Consider the following 21,362-nt stretch of genomic DNA (forward strand, 5'->3'; position numbering starts at 1 on the left):
TGGAGGCAGGAGCTGGGACAGGATCCCTCAAGCAGAGGTGGAGATGTGGGGTCTGGCTGGCTCTGAGGACACCCAGAATTCCCTCCCTGCACACAGGGGAGCTGCCAGCCTCTGGGGCTGTGTGCCAGGGGTTTCTGTACATGGCAAAAATGGCTAATGGGGAATAAAAGCTCAGCTTCCCTCCCTCAGCACTTTGCAACAGGGTTTATACAGGAGCAGCTGTCCAGAGCCTGGATCCCTAATCCCAACAAAGCCAGAGGGAAGCTGGATCCTGCTCTAGGAAAGAAATCCTTCTCTCCTTGGCTTCCTTGGAGAAGCCCCAAGAAGGAGCAGGAGGAGGGCAGAGGATCCAGGTCACACTTTGCTGGCACATGTCAGCAGGGCTCCCTCTGTAAATAACATTTCACACCAGGGCCATGCTGAGTGCCAGCCAGTTCAGGTGCTTGGCACACATTAGCTTTGAGGTGTTCAGAAAATCTGTCACTGACCAGCGTGCTCCAGCCTTAAAATAATTGATTAATTAAAAGCTGACCCTGAGCTCTTTTTCTGAAGGTCTGTCCCCAGCTCTAAACCCCAAAAAAAGCCATTTTTATCTTTTGCCAACCAAACAAATCCAGCTTCAGACCTCTGATTAAATATTAACAACTTAGCACAGACCACAAGCAAGCTCCACAGCTATTTATTGCTCCAAAGGCAGCTGCAGCAAGAAACACAGAACAAAACAAACAAAAACCAGCCAGAACGAGCGGTGCCATCCACATCAACAAGTTTCCCTTGAGTGCTTGAGTCAGCTCAGAGCCAGGGGGCATTTCAAGCACGTTTCACTGGGCTCAGAGCTTGGGGACCTGGTGCTCTTGGAGCTCCAGGTGCCTCCCAGCACCCCTTTCTGGGGTGTTCCAGAGGTCAGTGGTCCCCACTTTGGAGCTCACTGCAAACCCCCTGTGATGCCTGAAAAGCTCGGTGAGGGTGACTGGATGGGTTTATCAGCCTTTCATCCCCGTTTCCAAGCCCAATTTGGGACTGGCAGTGACATTTAGGGACGCAGAGATGAAGGAGCAGGAGGAGGGCAGTGGATCCGGGTAACACTTTGCTGGCACATGTCAGCAGGGTTTCCTCTGTAAATAACATTTCACACCAGGGGCTGCAAACCCCCAGTGATGCCTGAAGAGCTCAGTGAGCATGACCTGGTGACTGTCTGGGTTTTTTAGCCTTTCATCCCCGTTTCCAAGCCCACTTTGGGGCTGGCAGTGACATTTAGGGACACAGAGATGAGGTGAGGGCGTGCAGGAGCCCCGCAGCAGCCAGGCAAGCACACAGGCAGAAGGATGAGAGGCTTTGTGCCAAAAAATAGGTGGTGAGAGCAGGAACAGGAGCAGAGAAGCCAGCAGATCCAGCCATAACTCTCCTGAGCGTCCCACACAGCAGCACGCTCACCTGTGCAGGTGCAGGGATAAGCCAGTGCATTTCTTTGCTATTTATAACTCACAGGGTCAATGTTTGTCCCTGTGAGTCACAGCCAGGTGTGGGACACCCCTGGAACCGAGGTCAAACCCCCAAACTGCCCAGTGCGCCCCACTCTGTGCACCCCATAGATCCAGCAAGGCTTTCCCCATCACTCCATCCCCTGGAGCAACAGGACAAAAGGGGTTTGTTCCCCATTGCTCTCCTGATCCTGCCTGGAAATCACAAAGCAGCTGTGCCTGTGCCTGGGCTCTGAGCCAGGCTGGGATCCCCCTCCCCACCTGATTTCTCAGGTTTCTGAGGCACGGCATCAAATAACCCATCAGTCATGGCGAGAGATGATCCCCTATTAGCAATTCCATGCAAACAGCTCTGCTTTGCCAGGATTAAAGCCAATTAAAGAACCTTGCTTTTCAAGGGGAGAGCAAGATGAGAGGAGGGGTTTTTGTGGGTTTTTGTTGGTGTCTGGCTGGGAGGAAATATCTCCCCATAAGAACTATTGATGAGTTCTTTTCAGATCACATTGATTTTGCTCAGAACCATTTGGGATTCATGTCTCCAGAGGAATAAAAGAGAAACACAAAGAGGACAACAACAAAATCCCCACAAGCCATGTCCTAAAAAGGCAAAAGAAAGAACTTTTATTTGCAGGAGGATCAATGGTGTTTGCTGAAGTCAGCAATTGGTGTTTTGGGTTTCAAAGCTCTCTCAGGGCGAGGGAGCCTCACTCTCAAGGTGAAGAGCAAGCTCATAAATCTGGGAGAAGCTTCAAGCCCAGAATCTGCTGATTCCCCACTGCAGGGAGGGCAGAGCCAACAGGAAAAGGGCATTTGCTCTGCAAACAGGGAGCAGGATGAGCTCCTTGTAAATCGCTGCTCACGAGGGAACAGGTGACATTCAGCCCTGCTGCACTCAGATCTGGGATAAAGGGGAGCACAAAGGCGACTTTAAGCCAGCTCTGCACTCACCAGGGCCTTGTGAGCAGCTGGTTCCTCATCTCAGCTCACAGCACAAGGGTCAGGTCTGATGTTGGGGAAACAAAGCTTGTCCTCAACACTCAACCCCAGTCCCAAAGCCTAAAACCATGGAATGGGGTGGAAGGGAGCTTAAAGCTCAACTTCCCACTCCCCTGCCATGGGCAGGGACATTTTCCAGGTTGCTCCCAGCCCTATCCAACCTGAAATGCCTCCTGCCCTGGGAGCAGACGTGTCCAGGGCAGGGGAAAGGGCAGAGATGGGAAAATCTCCAGCTGGGACTGCAGCACAAAATGCTCAGGGAGAACTCACCCCATCCATCCCACATCCCCACATTTAGGAGGAACAAGCAAAAAGCCTCATCATCAACTCCCCAGCCTGCCTCTGCTGCCAGTGCCCTCCCCAAAAGGAGCCCTGCCTTTAGGATCACAGCATCATTAGGGTGGGAAAACCCTCCAGGATCATCAAGGGCAACCTGCCCAAACACCTCCTTATCACCAAACCACAGAGCCTCCCCCAACCTGCTCCTGTGCCCCCCAGTCCCAGTGGCACCAGTTTGGAGCCAGCTCCTGCCCCTCAGAGCCAGGGGAAGGGGCCAGGGGTGTGCAGCTCTTGCCAGGGGGTGTTCAGGGGTGTTTAGCACACCCACCCGCCTCAGCAGTCAGGCAGGTGACCCCTCAAGGTCCCCTGCAAAGCTGATTTATCTCCTGTTTCTATCAGGATGCTAAACTAGCACAAAAACATGTCTGTCTTGCTGTCAATCTGTCACTCCGCGTTCGCTTCACTTTCGTCTGTCAAACATTAGCCCAGATCTCACTGTCAACAAGCAGATATTTATTTGTTGTTTCCTCTTTTGTTTGCTTCTTTTTCCAGGCCATTTCCACTTGAGATGCAGCCAGGCAGAGCCACATGCACATAAATAGCAGGGCACCATTTTCACTCCATTCCAGGCTTTTTTTTACAGGAAAAACTGGGAGTAACTCACTCTGACAAGTGACTCCTTGCATTAAACCAAGCTGCCAGGCTCCTTTTGGCCCCACACCTGGGCAAGGTGAGAGGATCTGGGCTGAGCAGGGAGCTATCCTACCCAAACCGGTCTGGGATTCCATGGGAATGGCTGCAGGGCTGGGGGAGAGGCAGAGCCCCCTGTCAGAGCATCCTCACTGCTTGTGGCCATGCCTGGGGGGCAGGAGAGAGCCCAGACCTCACCTGAGGAGATCCAACCTCACCTGAGGAGATCCAGACCTCACCTGAGGAGATCCAACCTCACCTGAGGAGATCCAGACCTCATCTGCACATCCCCAACCTTCACCTGAAGAGATCCACACCTCATCTGAAGAGATCCAGATCTCACTTACATGGCTCCAACCCTCACCTGAAGAGATCCAGACCTCATCTGAAGAGATCCAAACCTCACTTGAAGAGATCCAGACCTCACCTGAAGAGATCCACACTCACCTGCACATCCCCAACCCTCACCTGCACAGCTCCAACCCTCACCTGAAGAGATCCAGACTTCATCTGTGCATCCCCAACTCTCACCTGAAGGATCCAGACCTCACCTGAGGAGATCCAGACCTCACCTGCACATCCCCAACTCTCACCTGAAGGATCCAGACCTCACCTGAAGAGATCCAGACCTCATCTGCACATCCCTAACCTTCCCCTGAAGAGATCCAGACCCCACCTGCATAGCTCCAACCCTCACCTGCAGCTTCAACCCTCACCTGAAGAGATCCAGACCTCACCTGCACATCCCCAACCCTCACCTGGCCACTGCCACACCTGGATGGGACACCCAACCCGGAGGGGAAGGGAAAAGCAGAGAGCAGGAGGAGCCCAGCCCTAAGGGGGGACACAGGGAGGAGACAGAAGGATCTCTTCCCTCTCCCCTTCATTTCCGCCCAAGATTAAAAAAATTAAAGAATATTTTCCTGCCTGGATTCATTTTCCCGGCCCGTCTCAAGCCACCCCGTTGCCATGGCAATGGGCTGAAGGAACAGATGGGCCTGGCAGGCAAATCCCCCTTGGAGGGGAATGCTCAGGGCCACACCCTTGGGGACAGTGAGGTCACCACCCCCAGCACCCTCCCCTCATCCTCCCCATGGCCACCACACCTTGGTGGCACCTCGGGGTGGCTCTGCAGGAGGAAAGGACAGGGATTGTCCCCACCCAAGGGGCTGAGATCCACCTGGCTGTGGGAAATCCACATTTTCACTGACATCTGGAACATCTGGAGGGGAATGCTCAGGGCCACACCCTTGGGGACAGCGGGGTCACCACCGCCTGGCATCCTCCTCCTCATCCTCCCCATGGCCACACCTTGGTGGCACCTCAGGGATGGCTGTGGGAAATCCGCACTTTCTCAGGCATCTGCAGCATCTCCCTGCCTGGCTCAGCCCTAAAGCAGGGCACAGGGGACACAGTGCCATCCCTATAGTGAGGGGACACAGGGCTCAGCTGTCCCAGCCTTGTCCCAGAGGGATTCATCCGGCCAGACTGGGCTGAGGAGAGGGGTGGGTGAGATAAAACCCAGCCATTAATCTCCCTGGGGATTAAACATCCACGTGGCGCCCTGTGTGGGGCAGCTGAGCCCTCCTGGAGAGAGAAGAGAAGAGAAGAGAAGAGAAGAGAAGAGAAGAGAAGAGAAGAGAAGAGAAGAGAAGAGAAGAGAAGAGAAGAGAGAAGAGAGGAGAAGTGTTCTTTCACCTCCTCTTTCACCTCTTCCTTTACCTCATCCTTCCCCTCATCCTTTACTTCCTCTTTCACCTCATCCTTCACATTTTCCTTCTCCTTTTCCTTCACCCCATCCTTCACCTCCTCTTTCCTCAACCCATTTGCAGACAGAGCTGCAGCTCCCTGTGCTCAGCCCCAGAATTGGTTCCTCTTTTTTTGGGGAAAAACACAAAGTGAGAGGCTGCACTTCAAAGCCACCAAAGCTGTCTGGGCCTGCACAGGTGAGGGACTCTCACCCTCACTGAAGGCATCAAGAAACTGCTGCAAGGAAAGGAAAAATTAAAAAAGAAAAATAAACAATAAAAAGAAATGGCTGTTCTTTAGGAATTTTAGCACAGGCTGTCCCAGCTGCTCGAGCCTGTTTTCTCCTGAAAAACCCACAGCAACACTGTTTGTCCAGAGCCAGTTTTGGAGCTGTTACCACCATTATCCAACCTCCTTGGCTGCACACAAACCCCTGTGAATCATGGGGAGCTCTGCAGCCCTGTCCCCATCTCAGGGTTACACAGAGGCTTTCCTTGCCCATGGATCCTGGAGATTTTGGGATTGGGAAGCAGCATTCCTCAGGGCTCAGAGGGGCTGAGGAGGTGTGGGGGTGCTGGGGGTCCCAGGATGAGGGAAGAGAATTTGACTTCATGTTTCAGAAGGCTGATAATTATATATTCTATTCTATTCTATTCTATTCTATATTGTATTATATTGTATTATACTGTATTATATTGTATTATATTGTATTATATTGTATTATATTATATTATATTATATTATATTATATTGCTAATTTATTGATATTATGATATTATATTTAAAATGCTATATTAAAACTATACTAAAGAAACAGAGAAAAGAATACTTTAGAAGTATTTAGACAAGAAGAAGAATGACAATGAAAGAAGAAGAATGATAATGAAAGCTCCTGACTCCTCAGAGTCCAATACAGCTGATGGTGACTGGTTATTAAATTAAACAACTCACATGGAACTAATCAAACAATCCCTTGCTATATTCCAAAGCAGCAGATAGTTATTGTTTATATATTTATATTTTTTTTCCTGAGGCTTCTCATCTTTTCAGGAGAAAAATCCTGGCGAAGGGATTTTTCACCAAATATCATGGTGACAAGGAGTGGGAGCACCGTGGGAGATGATGGTGCTGAGGGGCTGGGTTTTTCTTGCCCATGGAGTCCTGAGAGGCTCTAGCCTAGGCAAGCAGCATTCCTTATGGTTCAGAAGCCAGAAAGGGGAAGCAGGGGGGGAGATGATGGTGCTGGGGAGCTGAACCCCTCCTGCCATGCCTTCCCTTCCCTTCCCTTCCCTTCCCTTCCCTTCCCTTCCCTTCCCTTCCCTTCCCTTCCCTCCCCGCAGCCCTGGCACCCTCCCAGGGGCGCTGGGTGCTGCCCTGGGGGCCCAGCCCGGCCCAACCTGCTCCAGCCCACACCCGTGGGAAGCTCAGAGCCCGTCCTGCCTCCCAGGTGTGGCCCTGGCCCCGGGCTCCTGCTCCAGAGCCGGCTGCCAGCTGGGCAGGGCAGCAAAGCCTGCCAGGGGCACGGCAGCACCAGCAGCACCGTTTGGGGCTTCTTCTCCTTCCTCCAGGAGGAATAAATATATATTTTTTTTTCTGTCTGGAATGCTTGCAAAGTTCTGATAATCCCTCGTGTCCTTTATGACTTTATCCAAAGTTCACTATAATTACACCTTTTTAGGGCTTCCTCTCCTTCACACGGGGTTCCTGGTATATTTAAGGGAGAGAGGGAAGGGCAGCAAAGCTTCCCTGGTCCATGGCAGCACCAGCACCCCTGTCTGGGGCTTCTTCTCCTCCTTCACAAGGGGTTCCCTGATATATATTTTTTTTTTCTGCTGGTGTCTGGAGTGCTTGAAAAATTCTGATAATCCCTCGTATCCTTTATGGCTCTATCCAATGCTCACTGTAATTACCCCTTTTTAGGGCTTCTTGTCCTTCACAGGGGGTTCCCCTTCACAGGAGGTTCCCTGATATATATATATATATACATATTTTTCTGCTGGTGTCTAGAATGCTTGCAAAGTTCTGATAACCCCTAGTATCCCTTATGACTTTATCCAAAGCTCACTATAATTACACCTCTTTGGGGCTCCTTCTCCTTCACAGGGCATTCCCTGATATATATATATATATATATAATTTTTTTTTCTGCTGGTGTCTGGAATGCTTGCAAAGTTCTGATAATCACCCATGTCCTTTATGGCTCTATCCAAAGTTCACTATAATCTGTGTGTCCAAAGCTGCAGTGTCAGTGGGAGACCCTCATATTAAATCCATGCAGAAATGAGTTGGTTTTCTGGTACCACCAGCCTGTATTAGTGCTTTTTGTCTCCAGGGTTTTTCTCTGCCCCACACCCTGCCCCAGAGCCCTCCTCTTCCCTCCCTTCCCTCTGCTCCCTTCCCGGATCACAGCGGCCTCCCCTCCCTGTATTGCAAACATTATTCAGCTCTGAGATAAGCAGCTCTCCAGCAGCACTTTATTAATCCCACAGGAGGCAGGAAGAAGCAGAGTGGAAGGGTTTTAGTGTGGCCAGGACAGAACAATGTTCCACAGAACACCTTTGCAGATGAGAGCCACGTCTTTTTCCCAGAAAGCCTCCTGGGAAGCTTGGGTAATAATTAACAATTATCGAACTTTAAACCCTCCATCTCTCTGTCTGTGTGTCCTGGCCAGGATTTTGTAATAACTCCCCCAGTCTGGAACACTCCCAGCCCGGGGTGCTGGGGTGCACTGGGGCTGCAGGGTGAGGAGGAGGAGGATGCAGACAGACTCCGTGGGCAGGCTGGTGACTCTGCTGCTCCTCCAGAGCTTGGAAGTGAACCTCCCTTCCTTCCTCCGATGAATCCTGCACCTCCTTTGGCCACAGAGTGGAGAATGGCTCTTTGTGGCTCTTCCCAGGGAAGTTTCTCCCAGCCCTGGAATGCCAGAGACTCTCTTGCATATGGCTGAAATCGTCATCACCCAGGAGAGAGAGACTGAGAGCTTTTCCAGCAGAGAGACACTTGTTCCAGCCCATCTGCTGTCTGAGGCGGCCACAGGCAGTGCCATCAGTGCCAGGCTCACACGGGGACACACTGGGAGCCTCAGTGGGCTCTGGGCTCCATCCCTGCCTGGGGGAAGGACCACGGGGATTTGGAAGTGCTTGCTCATGCAAGAAATGGTGTTTCTGTTATCTGGGGCAGCTCAGGCGCCAGGAATGCTGCTCACAGGCGTGCAGGGAGGTTTTGGGAAAAGCAAAAAAAGGAGTGTCACCTACTGCCATGGCAGGACACCATGAGTGTCACCTATTCTCATGGCAGGACACCATGAGTGTCACCTATGGCCATGATAGGACACCATGAGTGTCACCTGCTGCCATGGCAGGACACCATGAGTGTCACCTATGGCCATGATAGGACACCATGAGTGTCACCTGCTGTCATAGCAGGACACCATGAGTGTCACCTACGGCCATGATAGGACACCATGAGTGTCACCTGCTGTCATAGCAGGACACCATGAGTGTCACCTACGGCCATGCCAGGACATCCTTCCTGCTCAGCACCCTGTTCAGGTTGTGAACCCCTGACAGCCATTCCTGAGCCCAGCACAGTCCAGGCTGTGGGTGGGAATTGCTGAGACGTCCAGCTCACACCTCTCACCCTCCTGTCCTGGAAACCAGAGCTGACCTGACCACAAAACCAGCAGAAATCAAGAGAGCTTTGGGTTCCAGCAGGCAGGGAAGCAATGGGCTGTGCTCACCCAACTCCATGATGTCAGCCCCACATCCCACACCCAGAGCAGCCAGAAACTGAGCCCAGTGTTTGCTCTGACAGAATGTTTGTACTTGGATCCGTGCAAAAGCATTTCCTGCCTTCCAAATTCTCTGCCTGCATCTGGCTGCTGTGAAAAGATGACCAAATAAAGGGGAGTCACCTTTCCCTGAGCTCTGCAAATGCCTCCTGCCTGGCTGAGGGAGGATCAGGTGTGCAGGGCACGGGGCAATGTGAGCAGAGCGCACAGGGACAGCTCCCAGCAGCTCCTGACAAGGAAAGGCACACAGAGGTGAGGGGAGCTGGCCAAGGATGTTCCAGGGAGCTGCTGGCACAGCCAGGAAACGCTGCCAGCCCTTCTGAGCTCTGCCATCACCTCCAGGCCATCCTTTCCCTGTGAGCAGGAGCTGATTCATGCCTGGTAGGAGTTGCTGTGAGGCAGCAGATATTCCCCTTGCCAGTGAGGTGCTCTGAGGCGCTCCACGGGCACGGCAGCGTTGGAAATGTCAAGAACACAAAAGAATATATGTACTTAAGGAGAATGATTCGAGCCTTTTATTTCCAAAGTGGGTTTAGAGGCAGTGAAAGGTCTCGGATCGATACCTGCAAAGCTGCAAATTGGAGTCCTCCCCTTTGCCACGGGGAGGGTGCAGCTGAGACAGCATCTGCACCACCAGCCTGCCCACAGCCCTGCCAGCCTGCCTCAGCTCTGACCTTCAAGTGGCAGAGGAAAACTCCCCCTTGCCTTGCAGCCCTGGGCTTTTGTTCCTTGCATGCTGATTTATTTAACTTGGGTACATTCTGTCTAGGGAAGAGCCTGAGTCCTGATAAACTCACTCCAAGTGCACACACTGAGGAGAAGCCTGCTTCATCCTGCAGCTGCAGACAAACCCCAGGGGGGGTTTGCAGCACAGATTTTGAGGTAAATCCAGAAGAAAGCTCAAGTACCAGGCAGGCTGTGGCATTTTGGAAGGTGAAATGCAGCCACCTGCTCAAGTGCCCCATTACAAAAATCCTTTTCTTCCCCCTCCCTGTCCCACAGCTGTGCTCAGCCCCAGGGACCCCTGGAAAGGTTTTCCCCATCCAGGTTTGGGATCAATACACCTGTCAGGCCCTGGCCACAGCACCCCTGCTAATTGGAATTACAGCAGGCAGACTGCAGCCCTCACTCCATCTCTCTGTCGCTTGTCATAATGTAATCAAAATCTCTCTCTCTCTCTCTCTTTATCACCCAGCCTGACAGGAGCAGAGGCAGCCACAGGACTGCAGATTCCTCCAGACCTCACTGGGGCTGGGCAGCTTGGTCACAGGGCTGGGAAAAGAGCCCCTCACTGTGAAAAATCTGGGTTTTGGATGAGCGGGATAATGGGAAAAATGGCCTGAACCCCACAAGGGAGGAAGGGATGGAGGAAGGGATGGGGATGTGGGAAAAGAGCCTCTCACTGCAAAACTGCAGCTTTGGGGTGAGCAGGATAATGGGAAAAGTAGTCTGAACCCCACAAGGCAGGAAGGGATGTGGGAAAAGAGCCCCTCACTGCCGAAATTCCAGCTTTTGGATGAGCAAGATAATGGGAAAGGTGTCTTGAACCCTCCAAGGGAGGAAGGGATGGAGGAAGGGATGGGATGTGGGAAAAGAGCTCCTGACTGCCAAAACTGCAGCTTTTGGATGAGCAGGATAATGGGAAAGGTGTCCTGAACCCCCCAAGGCAGGAAGGGATGGGGATGTGGGCAGGGGATGCAGCCCCAGGTGTGACCAGAGGCAGCCCCAGGTTGGTTGTGGGGGTGGGCAGAGCTCTGGAAGGAGCCTCCCTCCTCTTCCTCACTGCCTCCTGCCTCACCTCAGCCACAGGTGGCTCCAGAGCCAGAACTGAGCAAGAATCAGTGGATAAGGCAGGAGCCAGCCTGGCATGGGCACAGGGCACCGAGCAGGACCCAGAGCTCTGTGCTCACACCGGAGCCCCTGCACCTCTCCCCACCCCTGCCCTGTGGGCTTGGCTAATTTTCAGAGCCAGGGTGATCCATCCTGGGCAAACCGTGCAGCAGCAGCCGTGATTTGTTGGCCATTATCACCCAGCAGCAATGCAGGGCTGAATTACCCATTGCAGGGAGGGATCAGCAGCCTGGACGTTCCCAGCTCCCCTGAGAGTGGCCATAAACAAAACTTAAATAATTAGAGTGCTTGGGTGGAGATGCAGCCTCTAAGTATTCTCAGGCTGGCGCAAATATAGGAAATAAATTCTTGGAAGGTGCCAGGCTGGATGGGGCAGAGGGAGGCTCATTTTCCAGATCACTTGAGAGCAGCCGTTATAAATCTCAGTGAAAGATGCACCTCCCCAGGCTGGCGATATTTTTAAACTCCAAGAGAGAGAGAAAGAGGGGAGGGGGGAGAGAAAAAACCCATTTTAGTATTTACACCACAGGCGAAATGGGTATTTAAAAATCAGGGTACATTTTCCAAAGTCTGTTCCTGCCACGCCAACAAATAAAGAATTTTCTTTCTATAGTGTGCTAGCTGGCAATATTAGCCCCAGAGAATTCACTGCTACCACCACCATTCTGTTGTGAGCTGAGAAATCAAACTCCCAGAAGGACTGGGGGAGTCGGGGGATAAAGGTTCCATCACTGGCAAATTGCTGCTCCAGCTCCAAAGTCAATCAGCAGCAAATGCAAATCCTGAGGGGTGGTTCCTGCCCTGTCCCTGCTCATTGGGTGTCTGGGATGATGTCCCAGGGATGTCCCAGCCCTGGAGATGGGAATCCATGGATCAGCATGGGCAGGATCGCCAGGCCAGTGTTCCTGGAGTGGAACACAGAGCTGGAGTGGGCACACCTCTGGTTTTTGGGTGGATGTTCAGGAAATCTTGTCAAGAGCTGCCTGATCATGGGCAGGATGTGAGAGCTCCAGCCTGGATCTGCTGGAGAACCCCAGATAAGAACTGCCAGGGCTCTGCCTTTCCTGCAACCCCTGCAGCCTTCCCTGTGCTCAGTCCTGCTCCTCATTCCATCCTCAGGCACAGAGAGCATTCCTGCTTTTACAAACTCTGCTCTGCCCAAGCCTTTCTCCTCCCTCCCACCCAGCTCCTGCCAAAGGGGTACCCAGCACACCCATCCCAGCATCCAACAAATCCCCACAGAAACCTCCTGGAAAGATCAGAGCACTGCAATCACTCCCTTGAGAGGAGATCCCCACAATCCCTGCCCCTTTTTCCTTGGGTTCTCAATGATTCTTTCTCTGGGTTTTCAATGAATCTTTCCCTGGGTTCTCACTGATTCTTTCCCTGGGTTCTCATTGAATTTTTCCCTGGGTTTTCACTGATCCTTTCCCTGGGTTCTCACTGGATCTTTCCCTGGCTTCTCACGGAATCTGACCAGGTAAATTTGGCAAAGCTCATCCCCATCACTGAGAAAAGTCTCTGCACAAAACTCACACACAGAGAGCTCCTGACCCAGATTTTGGGGGGCTGAGCTGGACGAAGGAGATCCACGAGTGCTCTTTCCCCTCAGCACCCTGCACATGAAAATAAACTCACCAAGTAGAGCATCCAGCACTCCATGGATCCTGGCAGAGCCCAGAGGGGTCCTGTATCCAATGGAAACTGGCAGCTGATATGAATTACAGCATGGCAGGGATGCTGCTATGCAACACATCCCCGATCCTCAGCAGCCACAAACGGGCACAGCCCCAATTCTGCCCTGTGCCCAGAGATGTCCCTTCCTCCAGCACAGCCCCCAGACACTCTGACCAGGGCAAGAGCCCAAAGAGGCCCAGCAATGAGCAGCTTGTGCAGTTGTGCACCACCAAATCTGCTGCTGCCTCCTGTTCCAGCCCTTACAACAACATAAGTGAGGAGACAGGCAAGAAAAAGGAAATACAACCCCTCCAGAATGGGGGAGATCATCTAATTGTGTGTTCTTAAACTGATCTGGATTATCCATCTCTAACATTTCCTCTGGTTTTGGCACTCCCACGTTAGGAAGGCCATCAGCACAATACTCTGGGCTTTCCTCCAAGGGGTCTCTGCTGGTGGTGTAGCCCAAGAAAAAACAGGGTGAAGCCCCTTGGATGCCTCTTCCTAAGGAAAATGTAGCCAGAGCTTGATGTAGGTAATTCTGCAGTGCAAGGTGTCCTCCTGACTGCAGGATTTGTAGGGTTATTTCTAGGAGAGGTTTCAAGGCAAGGGGAGCCTCCATCAGGGCCATGGGTTTGGGTTTGGGTGAGTTATGACTGCACAGAACTGATAACTCCGAGCTGATAACTCAGAGCTGGGAACTCAGAGCTGATAACTCAGAGCTGATAACTCAGAGGTGATAATGGGCACCAGGCTGCCCAAGGACAGGGCAGGGTTCATCCCTCCCTTGCTGCTCTGCCCTGCCCTGAGTGCCACAGGGCAGCAAAACCATCCCGTGCCAAGCTGCTCTGCACAGAAATCAGCAGCAAGGAGTGACAGAAACTCTGACCTCTCTCCTCCCCTACTTCTCCCATTAAACTCTGTGACTTCTGCCCAACAGGGATCATTTGTAACCCCTGGCTCTGCCAGGGCACTCAGCACAGCAACCTCTAATTGCAGCCCTCTGCTCCTGAGTCACAGCAGCCTCCTGTGCCCATCAGAGCCCACAGGCAGAGCTGTGCCCCCAGGCTGGGCCCTTGGGCTGTGGAAATGGACAGTGCAAAGTGCTCCCTTGAAAGGGAAATGAAAGAAGAAGGAAATTAAGCAATGAAACCTGGTTTTGCACACGTGAGAACCTCAGAGCAGCGAGCAGACACTCTTAGGACAGTTCCTGGGTGAAATCCCTGCACGCACCTGGCACAGCTACACCACAGCAGCCACACACAGCACAGGGCTGGCTCTGCTCCCAGGTGGTCACACAGCCCTCCTTTCCAGCCCCCTGGGTGCCTCACAGACTGCCCCTTGTGCTGGAATGTTCTGGAAAGGTTCATGTCAGCCCTGCCCAGCAGGACCCTCCATCACTCCTGGCCGTGCTCCTGATGCCCCTCTCCAGCACAGAGGGAGGGAAGAGGGATGGATCTTCCACAGGAGAAGCAAAACAGCCTCAAACCCATCCTGATTGCTGGGGAGGGAGGTGGAGGCTGAGTCCTCCTGCCTAAGCAGGCTTGGGAGTACCTGCTGTCTCCCAGCCAGGTGGTCCATCTGGTGCCTGGTGCTGCTCCGAGGCAGGGATGTGATTTGCAGGTCCTGGACCACATCTGGAGCATCCCTGCATGCCTGGGAGCAGATGGGAGCACTTGGCTGTTTCCTGCAGCTAGAAAGGCAAATAGGCTGAGATGGAGGGCAGAAAACCCCTTCATTGCGCTCTAACATCCAGGGAGGAGAATCTCCCTGCTCCTGCCTCTCCTGGGCTCTCCTCCCTGCACACCTGGGCTCAAGTGCTCTCCACCAGTCCCCCACTGGTCTGGCTCAGAGCAGGGAGGGCAGGCCTGCAGCAGGGAGAGGAGAGCTGGCTGGATAATGCTCAGAAATGCTTCCAGCTTGCATCACACCCAATAACGTCAGGGCAGGATTATGAACCTCCTGCAGGGACGGCTTTGTGGTGGGGAATGGAGGAGAGATGGCTCATCAGGTTGGGTCAGTTCCTCCCACCATGCCCAGCACCCCACAGAGCTGCTGGCATGACAGGAGAGCTCTGTGCCCCCCTAAGGACAGGACAAACCCTGGGTGGCACACGTGTCCCCAAGGAGCTGGGACACAGCACAGGGCACAGACAGTAACACGTGCTGCGAATTTCACTTCCCATTTCTCCCTGTGACTCAGAAGGGATGTTAAACCCAGTGTGGGGACAGAGGGGAAACTCCTTCCTTCCTCTTGGTCATTTGAGCAGATTTTCTTCTGCTCCAGAGCCAAGGGGTTCCCCTTGAAAACCTCAATGCAGCCTGGTCTAATCCTGGCAAAAAGAGAACATCCATGGTTCAATACAGCCAGGAGGAACCATGGCATGAGACCTCTCATTCCTTAAACAAACCTTCACCTGGAACTGCTGCTGTGTGTGAAACAGCACACAACTCCTTCACCTGGAACCTCAGAGCTGGGAAATCTCCGTGCTGAGCTCTGGTAATTAACACAAAGAGGTGTCTCCAGTGCAAACCGGGTCCCTGCTCCAGTGGCTCAGCACCAGCTCGCCCTTCAGCAGAGCTGCCCTGATTTAATCCGACGTGATTTGGAAAAGCAACATCTCCAGGGGCTGTGAGACTGGAGTACCTTCCTTTATCCCTCCCTCATTTGTTTCTGCTTTTTTGCACTGATGAGCCGGGCTGGCCTCTGAAAGGGACCGAGCAGGAGCCATCAGCACCTCGGGCAAGGATGTTGCAATATTCCAACCCTTTCCTGGCAGCCCTGAGGACCGTGGCCATCCTCCTGAGCGCTGGCCAACCCATCCCTGCAGCCCTCACACATCCCAGCTCCAGCTTTTCCCAAAATTCCTGGCTTGGAGCAAACCAGTCTGGTAGAGGATGTCCCTGCCCGAGGCAGGGGGTTCAAGGAGATGATCTTTAAGGTTCCTTCCAATCCAAATCATTGTGGATTCTGTGATAAAACCCTTTTACCTGCAGTGCTTGCCCCATCCCTGTCTGCTCTCATATATCCCAATTCCAGCTCTTCCCAAAATTCCCAGCTTGGAGCAAACCAGTCTGGTGGAAGATGTCCCTGCCCAAGGCAGGGGGCTGGAAGATGACCTTTAAATGCTTTCCAATCCAAACCATTGTGGATTCTGTGATAAATCCCCTTTTCCCTGCAGTGCTTGCCCCATCCCTGTCTGGTCACACACTGCCCAGCTCTAGCTCTTCCCAAAATTCCTGGCTTGGAGCAAACCAAGGTGGAAGGTGTCCCTGCCCAAGGCAGGAGGTTGGAAGACAATCTTTAAGGTGCCTTCCAATCCAAACCATTGAGGATTCTGTGATAAATCCCCTTTCCCCTGCAGTTCTTGCCCCATCCTGGCAGTGCTGTGTGACTCCCCAGGTGGGAAGAGGTGGGAAAAGACCCCTTGCTGCTGTCCCCTGGGGCTGTCCCCAGCCTGGTGGCACTAGCAGAGGGCAGGAGGTGCCGGTGGCAGCCTGGGAAGCAGGTCATGGCCAACCTGCTCTTCAGGTTCCTGCCGTGATTCAGCCGAGGTGTGAGCCCTGCTCAAAGGAGCCCCTGGTGCCTCCCTTTAGCTCGGCTTTTGTGGCTGCTGCAGCGGCAGCCCAGAGCAGCAGGGGTGATGCAAGGAGAGATGCGCCAGGCTCTCCTCAGCCACCAGCTCGTCCCGAGCACTGGAATTGCTGCTGGATGAGCCCCTGGAATCTCCCTGAGGATGGGACTGGGCTGGGAGCTCCTGCCTGACCAACGCTGCTGGTTCAGGGGGCAAACAGCATCTCAGGGAAGGACCAGCACAAAGCAGAGAGTCTTCACCAGACCCCACACAGCTCCTTTTGCATTGTGCCAAAATCATATATATAAATATAAACATATATAAAGCTGTATTTAAGGTTTGAATCCAAGGAGAGGAAACTCAGGATCCTCTACTAACAGAATCCACAATGATTTGGACTGGAAGGCACCTCAAAGATCATCTTCCAACACCCCCTGCTCATGGGCTGAGCTGCCTCTGCCCCAGCCTGGTGCCTCACCCACGCTGACACACTCAGCAGCTCCAGGCTAAAACCCGACTGGTCGGTTTAAGTGAATTTCAAAGAGAAAAAAAATCAGCCAAAGACACGTTTTTGCTGCCTGAAATAGCCTGATGCTGCTGTTTGTGAGTTTTGGGAGGCGGGGGAAGAAAAAAATAACAGCCAAGAACTCAATCCAAATGCTGAAGGAGACTCTGGCAACTTTTTTTTTTTTTTTTTTTTCATTTTGGAAGCTACTTTGGGATATTAAAAGTACAAGACGGAGCGGATCCTGCAGTGACACGCTCTGGCTCTTCCCAGCTGTGGCTCCCCGAAATGAACCCTCCCTCCAGCTGCAGCCCAGCCTGACCCCAGCCCTGCGGGTCACCACGGCTCAGCCAATGCTCCTTTGATGGAAAAACCCCGTGGCAAAGCAGCTCCAGCCACCTCTGCCGCTCTCCATCCCCCGTGGAGCATCTCAAAGCGCTTTGCAGAGCGTTCCCAGGCAGAGCAGGAGGCAGCCCAGCAATGGCAGAGAGGAATTTGTCCGCAGCGGTTTGGGAGCAGGGGCAGGAGCAGGCACAGGTGATGCCTCCGCTCTGTGTGGCTGCAGGGGCTCCACGGTGGGGACAGACAGACAGATTGTTAAGGCTTGTAAAGCACAAATTGAACTGCAAGCGTTCCTAAGCTGTGCCTGGGATCTCTGCTCCCCTTCCCCCACGGCTCTCTGCAACCCCTGTTGATATCAATATCTCGAGTGGAGCGTGAGCTGATACCTGGTTCCAAACGGATGGGCAGGGAAGGCTGCAGGAGCCGTGAATTGAATCCGTTCTGGGCGATTGAACCGCTCACATTAAAGATAATTTGTAAAGCAGATTTTTATACCAGGCTCCTTACAGCTTTTACAGCGGCGGAACTTTTATTTCCTTATCAGAGCAAAGGGAAAAAAAAAGCTAACATTATCTGAAGGGGGAGGTGGGTGGGAACAGAATGAAATAGCATTGATCAGCTGGACATGAAAGGTTTCCCAGAGAGCAGGCACTGCTCTGATCCTTCTTGGGTGCTGGGTACAAAAACCACATTTTCCAACAAGTCCACAGCTACTAATTGACTTGTAGTAGAGGACCTTGAGTTTTCTCTCCTTGTTAAGCAAGCTTGTCTGAATTCAAAGCTTAAATTGAATTTATATATATATATATCTCATATATATATATAACATATATATATATAAAATATATATATATGTATATAACATATATATATATACAGCTTTGTATATGTTTATATGACATATATATATATGTATTTTATATATATATGATTTTGGCAAAATAAATTGTGAACTCAAGGAACTACCTGGGGTCTGGTAAAGACCCTCTGCTTTGTGCTGCTCCTTCCCTGCAGCTCTGGGTCCATCAGAGCACCCAAACGAACCAAATAAACGAATGAATGAATATTTAATACCCAGGATCAGCCCCTCCTGCAGCTGTGGTGCATCCACCGCTGAACAGGTTGGGCCGAGAGTGTCGCCCACACAGGCTGCAGGGCACTGTGCTCAGGGCCAGGCTCTGGGGAGGCTGATCCTGCTGGAACACTGCAGAGCTGGCTGTCCCCCGGCCTTGGCAAGGCACCACGAGATGCACCACTGCCTTGTCCTGGCAGAGCTGTCAGCGGGACGGGGCAAGACAAATGCCATGCTGCTGCTGCAGCGGCAAGAGAGGAGCTGCTGCTGGCAGCACAGCCCCGAGAACGGCCAAAAATAGGAGAAGAAGTCTCTCTTGGCAGGACAAGGTGAGATGCCAGGCTCTGTCGGGGTCACTGCGTGTCTCCTTGGTGAAAGCAGCTCCCAGGGGAGCACAAAGTCCTTTGGTTCAGGCAGAGCATTGCTGCCCCTCCACCAGCCTCTGCCCGGGGCTGTGGGGGGAGGATGAGGTGCAGAACGGCATGGAAAGTTCCGAGACTCCTTGCGAGGAGCCGGAGCTCAGCCAGGCACCTGCCTGAAGCACAGAGGAGCGCGGGGAGCCCGAGGCTGTCCCTTCCGTCACCTCTGTTTGCGATGCACACAGATCCCTTTGTCCTGGGGACACCGAGGTGCACCCAGCGCTGCTTTCCCATCGCCCTGCGAACCTTTTCCCTCTCACAGCCTCCCTGGTTTCTGGATCGCCACCCCCTCCCGCTCCATCCATTTCAACCAGACCCATCCAGCCGCTGGGATCTGTTGATCTCCCGTGTCCTGATGTTATCGCATCCCCGTCTTTGCCAGGGAACTCTGGGCCCTGATGGCCCAGACCTCGCTCATATCTCAAAGTCCCAGCCCAGCCAGCCTGGCCGCTCCTCTGGGACGCTGCCCCAGCCCCAATATCGCAGGAGAGGACGCAATTCCACGCTGCCCTCATCGCAACTTCCCAGCTGCAGCTCCCAGCCCAGGCTGGATCCGCTGCCGTGCCCGCGCTCCAGCCCCAGCCACCGAAAAGGCGAAACCCCGGCTCTGTTTGCATCTCTCAGTTCATTCACAAGCTGCGAACGCAGACTGCCGATCCCCTTTCCATGGCTCCGACTCGCGGAAAGCCCTCCAGGATGGCATTAACCCCTTCTGCATCGGAGCGGAATAATAAATGAGTCCCCGCAGGGCAGTGGCCAAAGTGGGTCACTCGCCCGCTCCCCAGCGCTGTGCCCAGCCCGGGGCAGCTCCTAGCCCAGGGAAGGACACACGGACAGCTCTGCTCTCCCCAGCGAGCCGGGAGAGGCGCATCTCTGCCCCATCTCCGTTCCAGAGACGGATCAGAACGCGAGGGATGGATCGGAACCAAAGGATGAATAAGATGCCATCAGGCAGCCAAGCTCAGAGGCAGCGCAAGGAAGCGCTGAAAGCTGGGAGCGGTCCAGCCCCGCCGCTGAAGAGCCCGTGGGAAGTGTGTGCGGAGGGGAGCGGGGATTCTGGGCATGCTGGAGAGCCCAAACCCTCCCGTCTCTCCTCCCGAAACATCTGCCCAGCCTCGTGGCTGCCTTTCCGGGGAAGCCTGGCTGCTGCTGCGCCTCGATAGACGCCGCTCCATCCAAAAAGCAAACAAACGGCCTCGGCTCGCAGGGCTCCGGAGCCCGCTGCCTGCAGCTGCTTCCAAAACAAACGAGCGTGTTGTTCCGAGCCGAGCCGGCGCTGAAACCGGCCCCGGCTCTTCTCCCGCCCTAGCACAGATGCTCCCACACCTGCTCCGCGCCCCACAACGCCGATCCCACCCTTCCCGCACCCCGTTTTCCGCACGGGCACCCCGCAAACCCCTCCAGGGCTGCCTCCAGCCCCGCAGCGCCCTCCGGGGAGCGGCTCACCTGGTAGGAGCGCGGCTGCCAGGATGCAAACTCCGATAGTCCACCACGATGCACGGCAACTTGTCTGCGGCCGTGAAGCCATGAGAGTTCCTTAAGAGCGATGGGCAGGGGTCGGTCTGGCAGCGCCGCGGGGCCCCCCACCCTCCCAGCCCGCGGTGATGCTCAGGTCTGCTTGAAAAAAATGAAATTTCAAAATAAAAATAAAAATACGATGGGAGGTGGGTGAGGACAAAGAGAGGGCGGGAGGGATCCGCACATCCGCGGGGCCCCTCGGGGCGGGCGCGGGGCGCTCCGGCCGCGGGGCAGTGCGGGCGCTTCCTTCCGCAGAGCCCGGGCGAGCGACGAGGAGAAGGGAGGGGGGTGGAAAATGAGATTTAAAAAAAAAAATATCGAGAGGAAAAAAAATATTGAGAGAAAAAAAATTATTGGGAGAAAAAAATTGAGAAAAAAAAATTGAGAGAAAAAAAAATTGAGAGAAAAAAAAAAATCAACGAGAAGAAACCCCAAAAGCGAGAGGGGAGGCAAAAGAAGCGCAGAGCGGCGAGGCAGAGCCCTCGGCGGGCTGCGGCGGTGCCGTGGCTCCGGCGGCGGGGCTCGGCAGCCCCCGCCCGCTGCCCGCCCTGCGCTGGGGCCCCGCTGTCGCTGCTCAGGCGCTGCCGCTGCGGGGCCGGGCGCGGCGCTCCATGGCCGGGCGGGGGGCGCGGGGCCGGGCCGGCCGCGGGTGCCCGGGTGCGGTGCCCGCTGCGGTGCCCGGTGCGGGGCTCGGCGGCCGCGCTCGCACTCACGCACACACTGGCGGGAGGAGCCCGCCCCGTGATGTCAGCGCTCGGAGGAAGGAGGGCGCAGCGTTAACCCTTCCCTGGGCCGCGGCTGCCGGCGGTGCGCGGCCAGGCGAGGGCGGGACGGGCGGCCGGGCTCGCCGCCCGCCCCTCCGGATGTTGGCAGCTGGCGGCAGCTGGTCTTTGTTCGCCGAGCAGCCCAGGGCGCCTCGCTTGCGGACTTGGGGCTGTTCCTGAATTCTTGAGCCGGTCCTGAATTCCTTTCGGACGCCCGGCACCCACCGGCCGCCCCGGCCGAAGGCATTTTTCACCCTGCGCGATGTGAGTGAGATACGTGGGACATAAAGCGGCGCTCCGGAACGCTTGGGATGGGGACACCACAGCGCTTTCCTGGGGCCTGCTGGAAGAAGGATTTTGTTGTGGCCACCCTCTGTGTGCGCCGATGAGCGAGGGGATTCAGCGCTGGCGCAAGAGCTGATGCGCGGGAGGAGGGGGCAGCGGTTTCGCTGCGCGTTGTGGCAGCCTGTATTATGTGGACACAGAGCCAGCCTTTGTGGATCTCTCGCCAAGGAGGTGCTCAGCCTGCTAATGCCGGCTCCTGAGCTGCCCCGGCCTCTGCGAGGATGCTGAACCCCAAACAAAGATGTGAACAACAATGACAACAACCAACAACAAAGTCATGTTGATTTCAAGCTCCATTAGAACAACACGG

General features: G+C 54.1%; 1 protein-coding gene across 3 annotated transcripts in view; it reads right to left on the minus strand.

Moving 5' to 3' along the window:
• NECTIN1 (nectin cell adhesion molecule 1) overlaps window positions 1-20,250 on the minus strand; it is a 100,922-nt gene extending 80,672 nt beyond the window's left edge. For all 3 annotated transcript variants that reach the window (XM_054291385.1, XM_054291387.1, XM_054291386.1), the window contains exon 1: window positions 19,872-20,250. In XM_054291385.1, the coding sequence (XP_054147360.1) occupies window positions 19,872-19,953 (82 nt within the window). In that variant the 5' untranslated portion in view covers window positions 19,954-20,250. The remainder of the gene's footprint in view (window positions 1-19,871) is intronic.
• Between the last annotated feature and the right edge of the window lie 1,112 nt (window positions 20,251-21,362).

This window comes from Melozone crissalis, unplaced genomic scaffold, assembly GCF_028551555.1.
Source record: "Melozone crissalis strain CALT ecotype California unplaced genomic scaffold, PUWL_Pcris_2 ptg000092l_1, whole genome shotgun sequence".
In the NCBI taxonomy this organism is placed as follows: domain Eukaryota; kingdom Metazoa; phylum Chordata; class Aves; order Passeriformes; family Passerellidae; genus Melozone; species Melozone crissalis.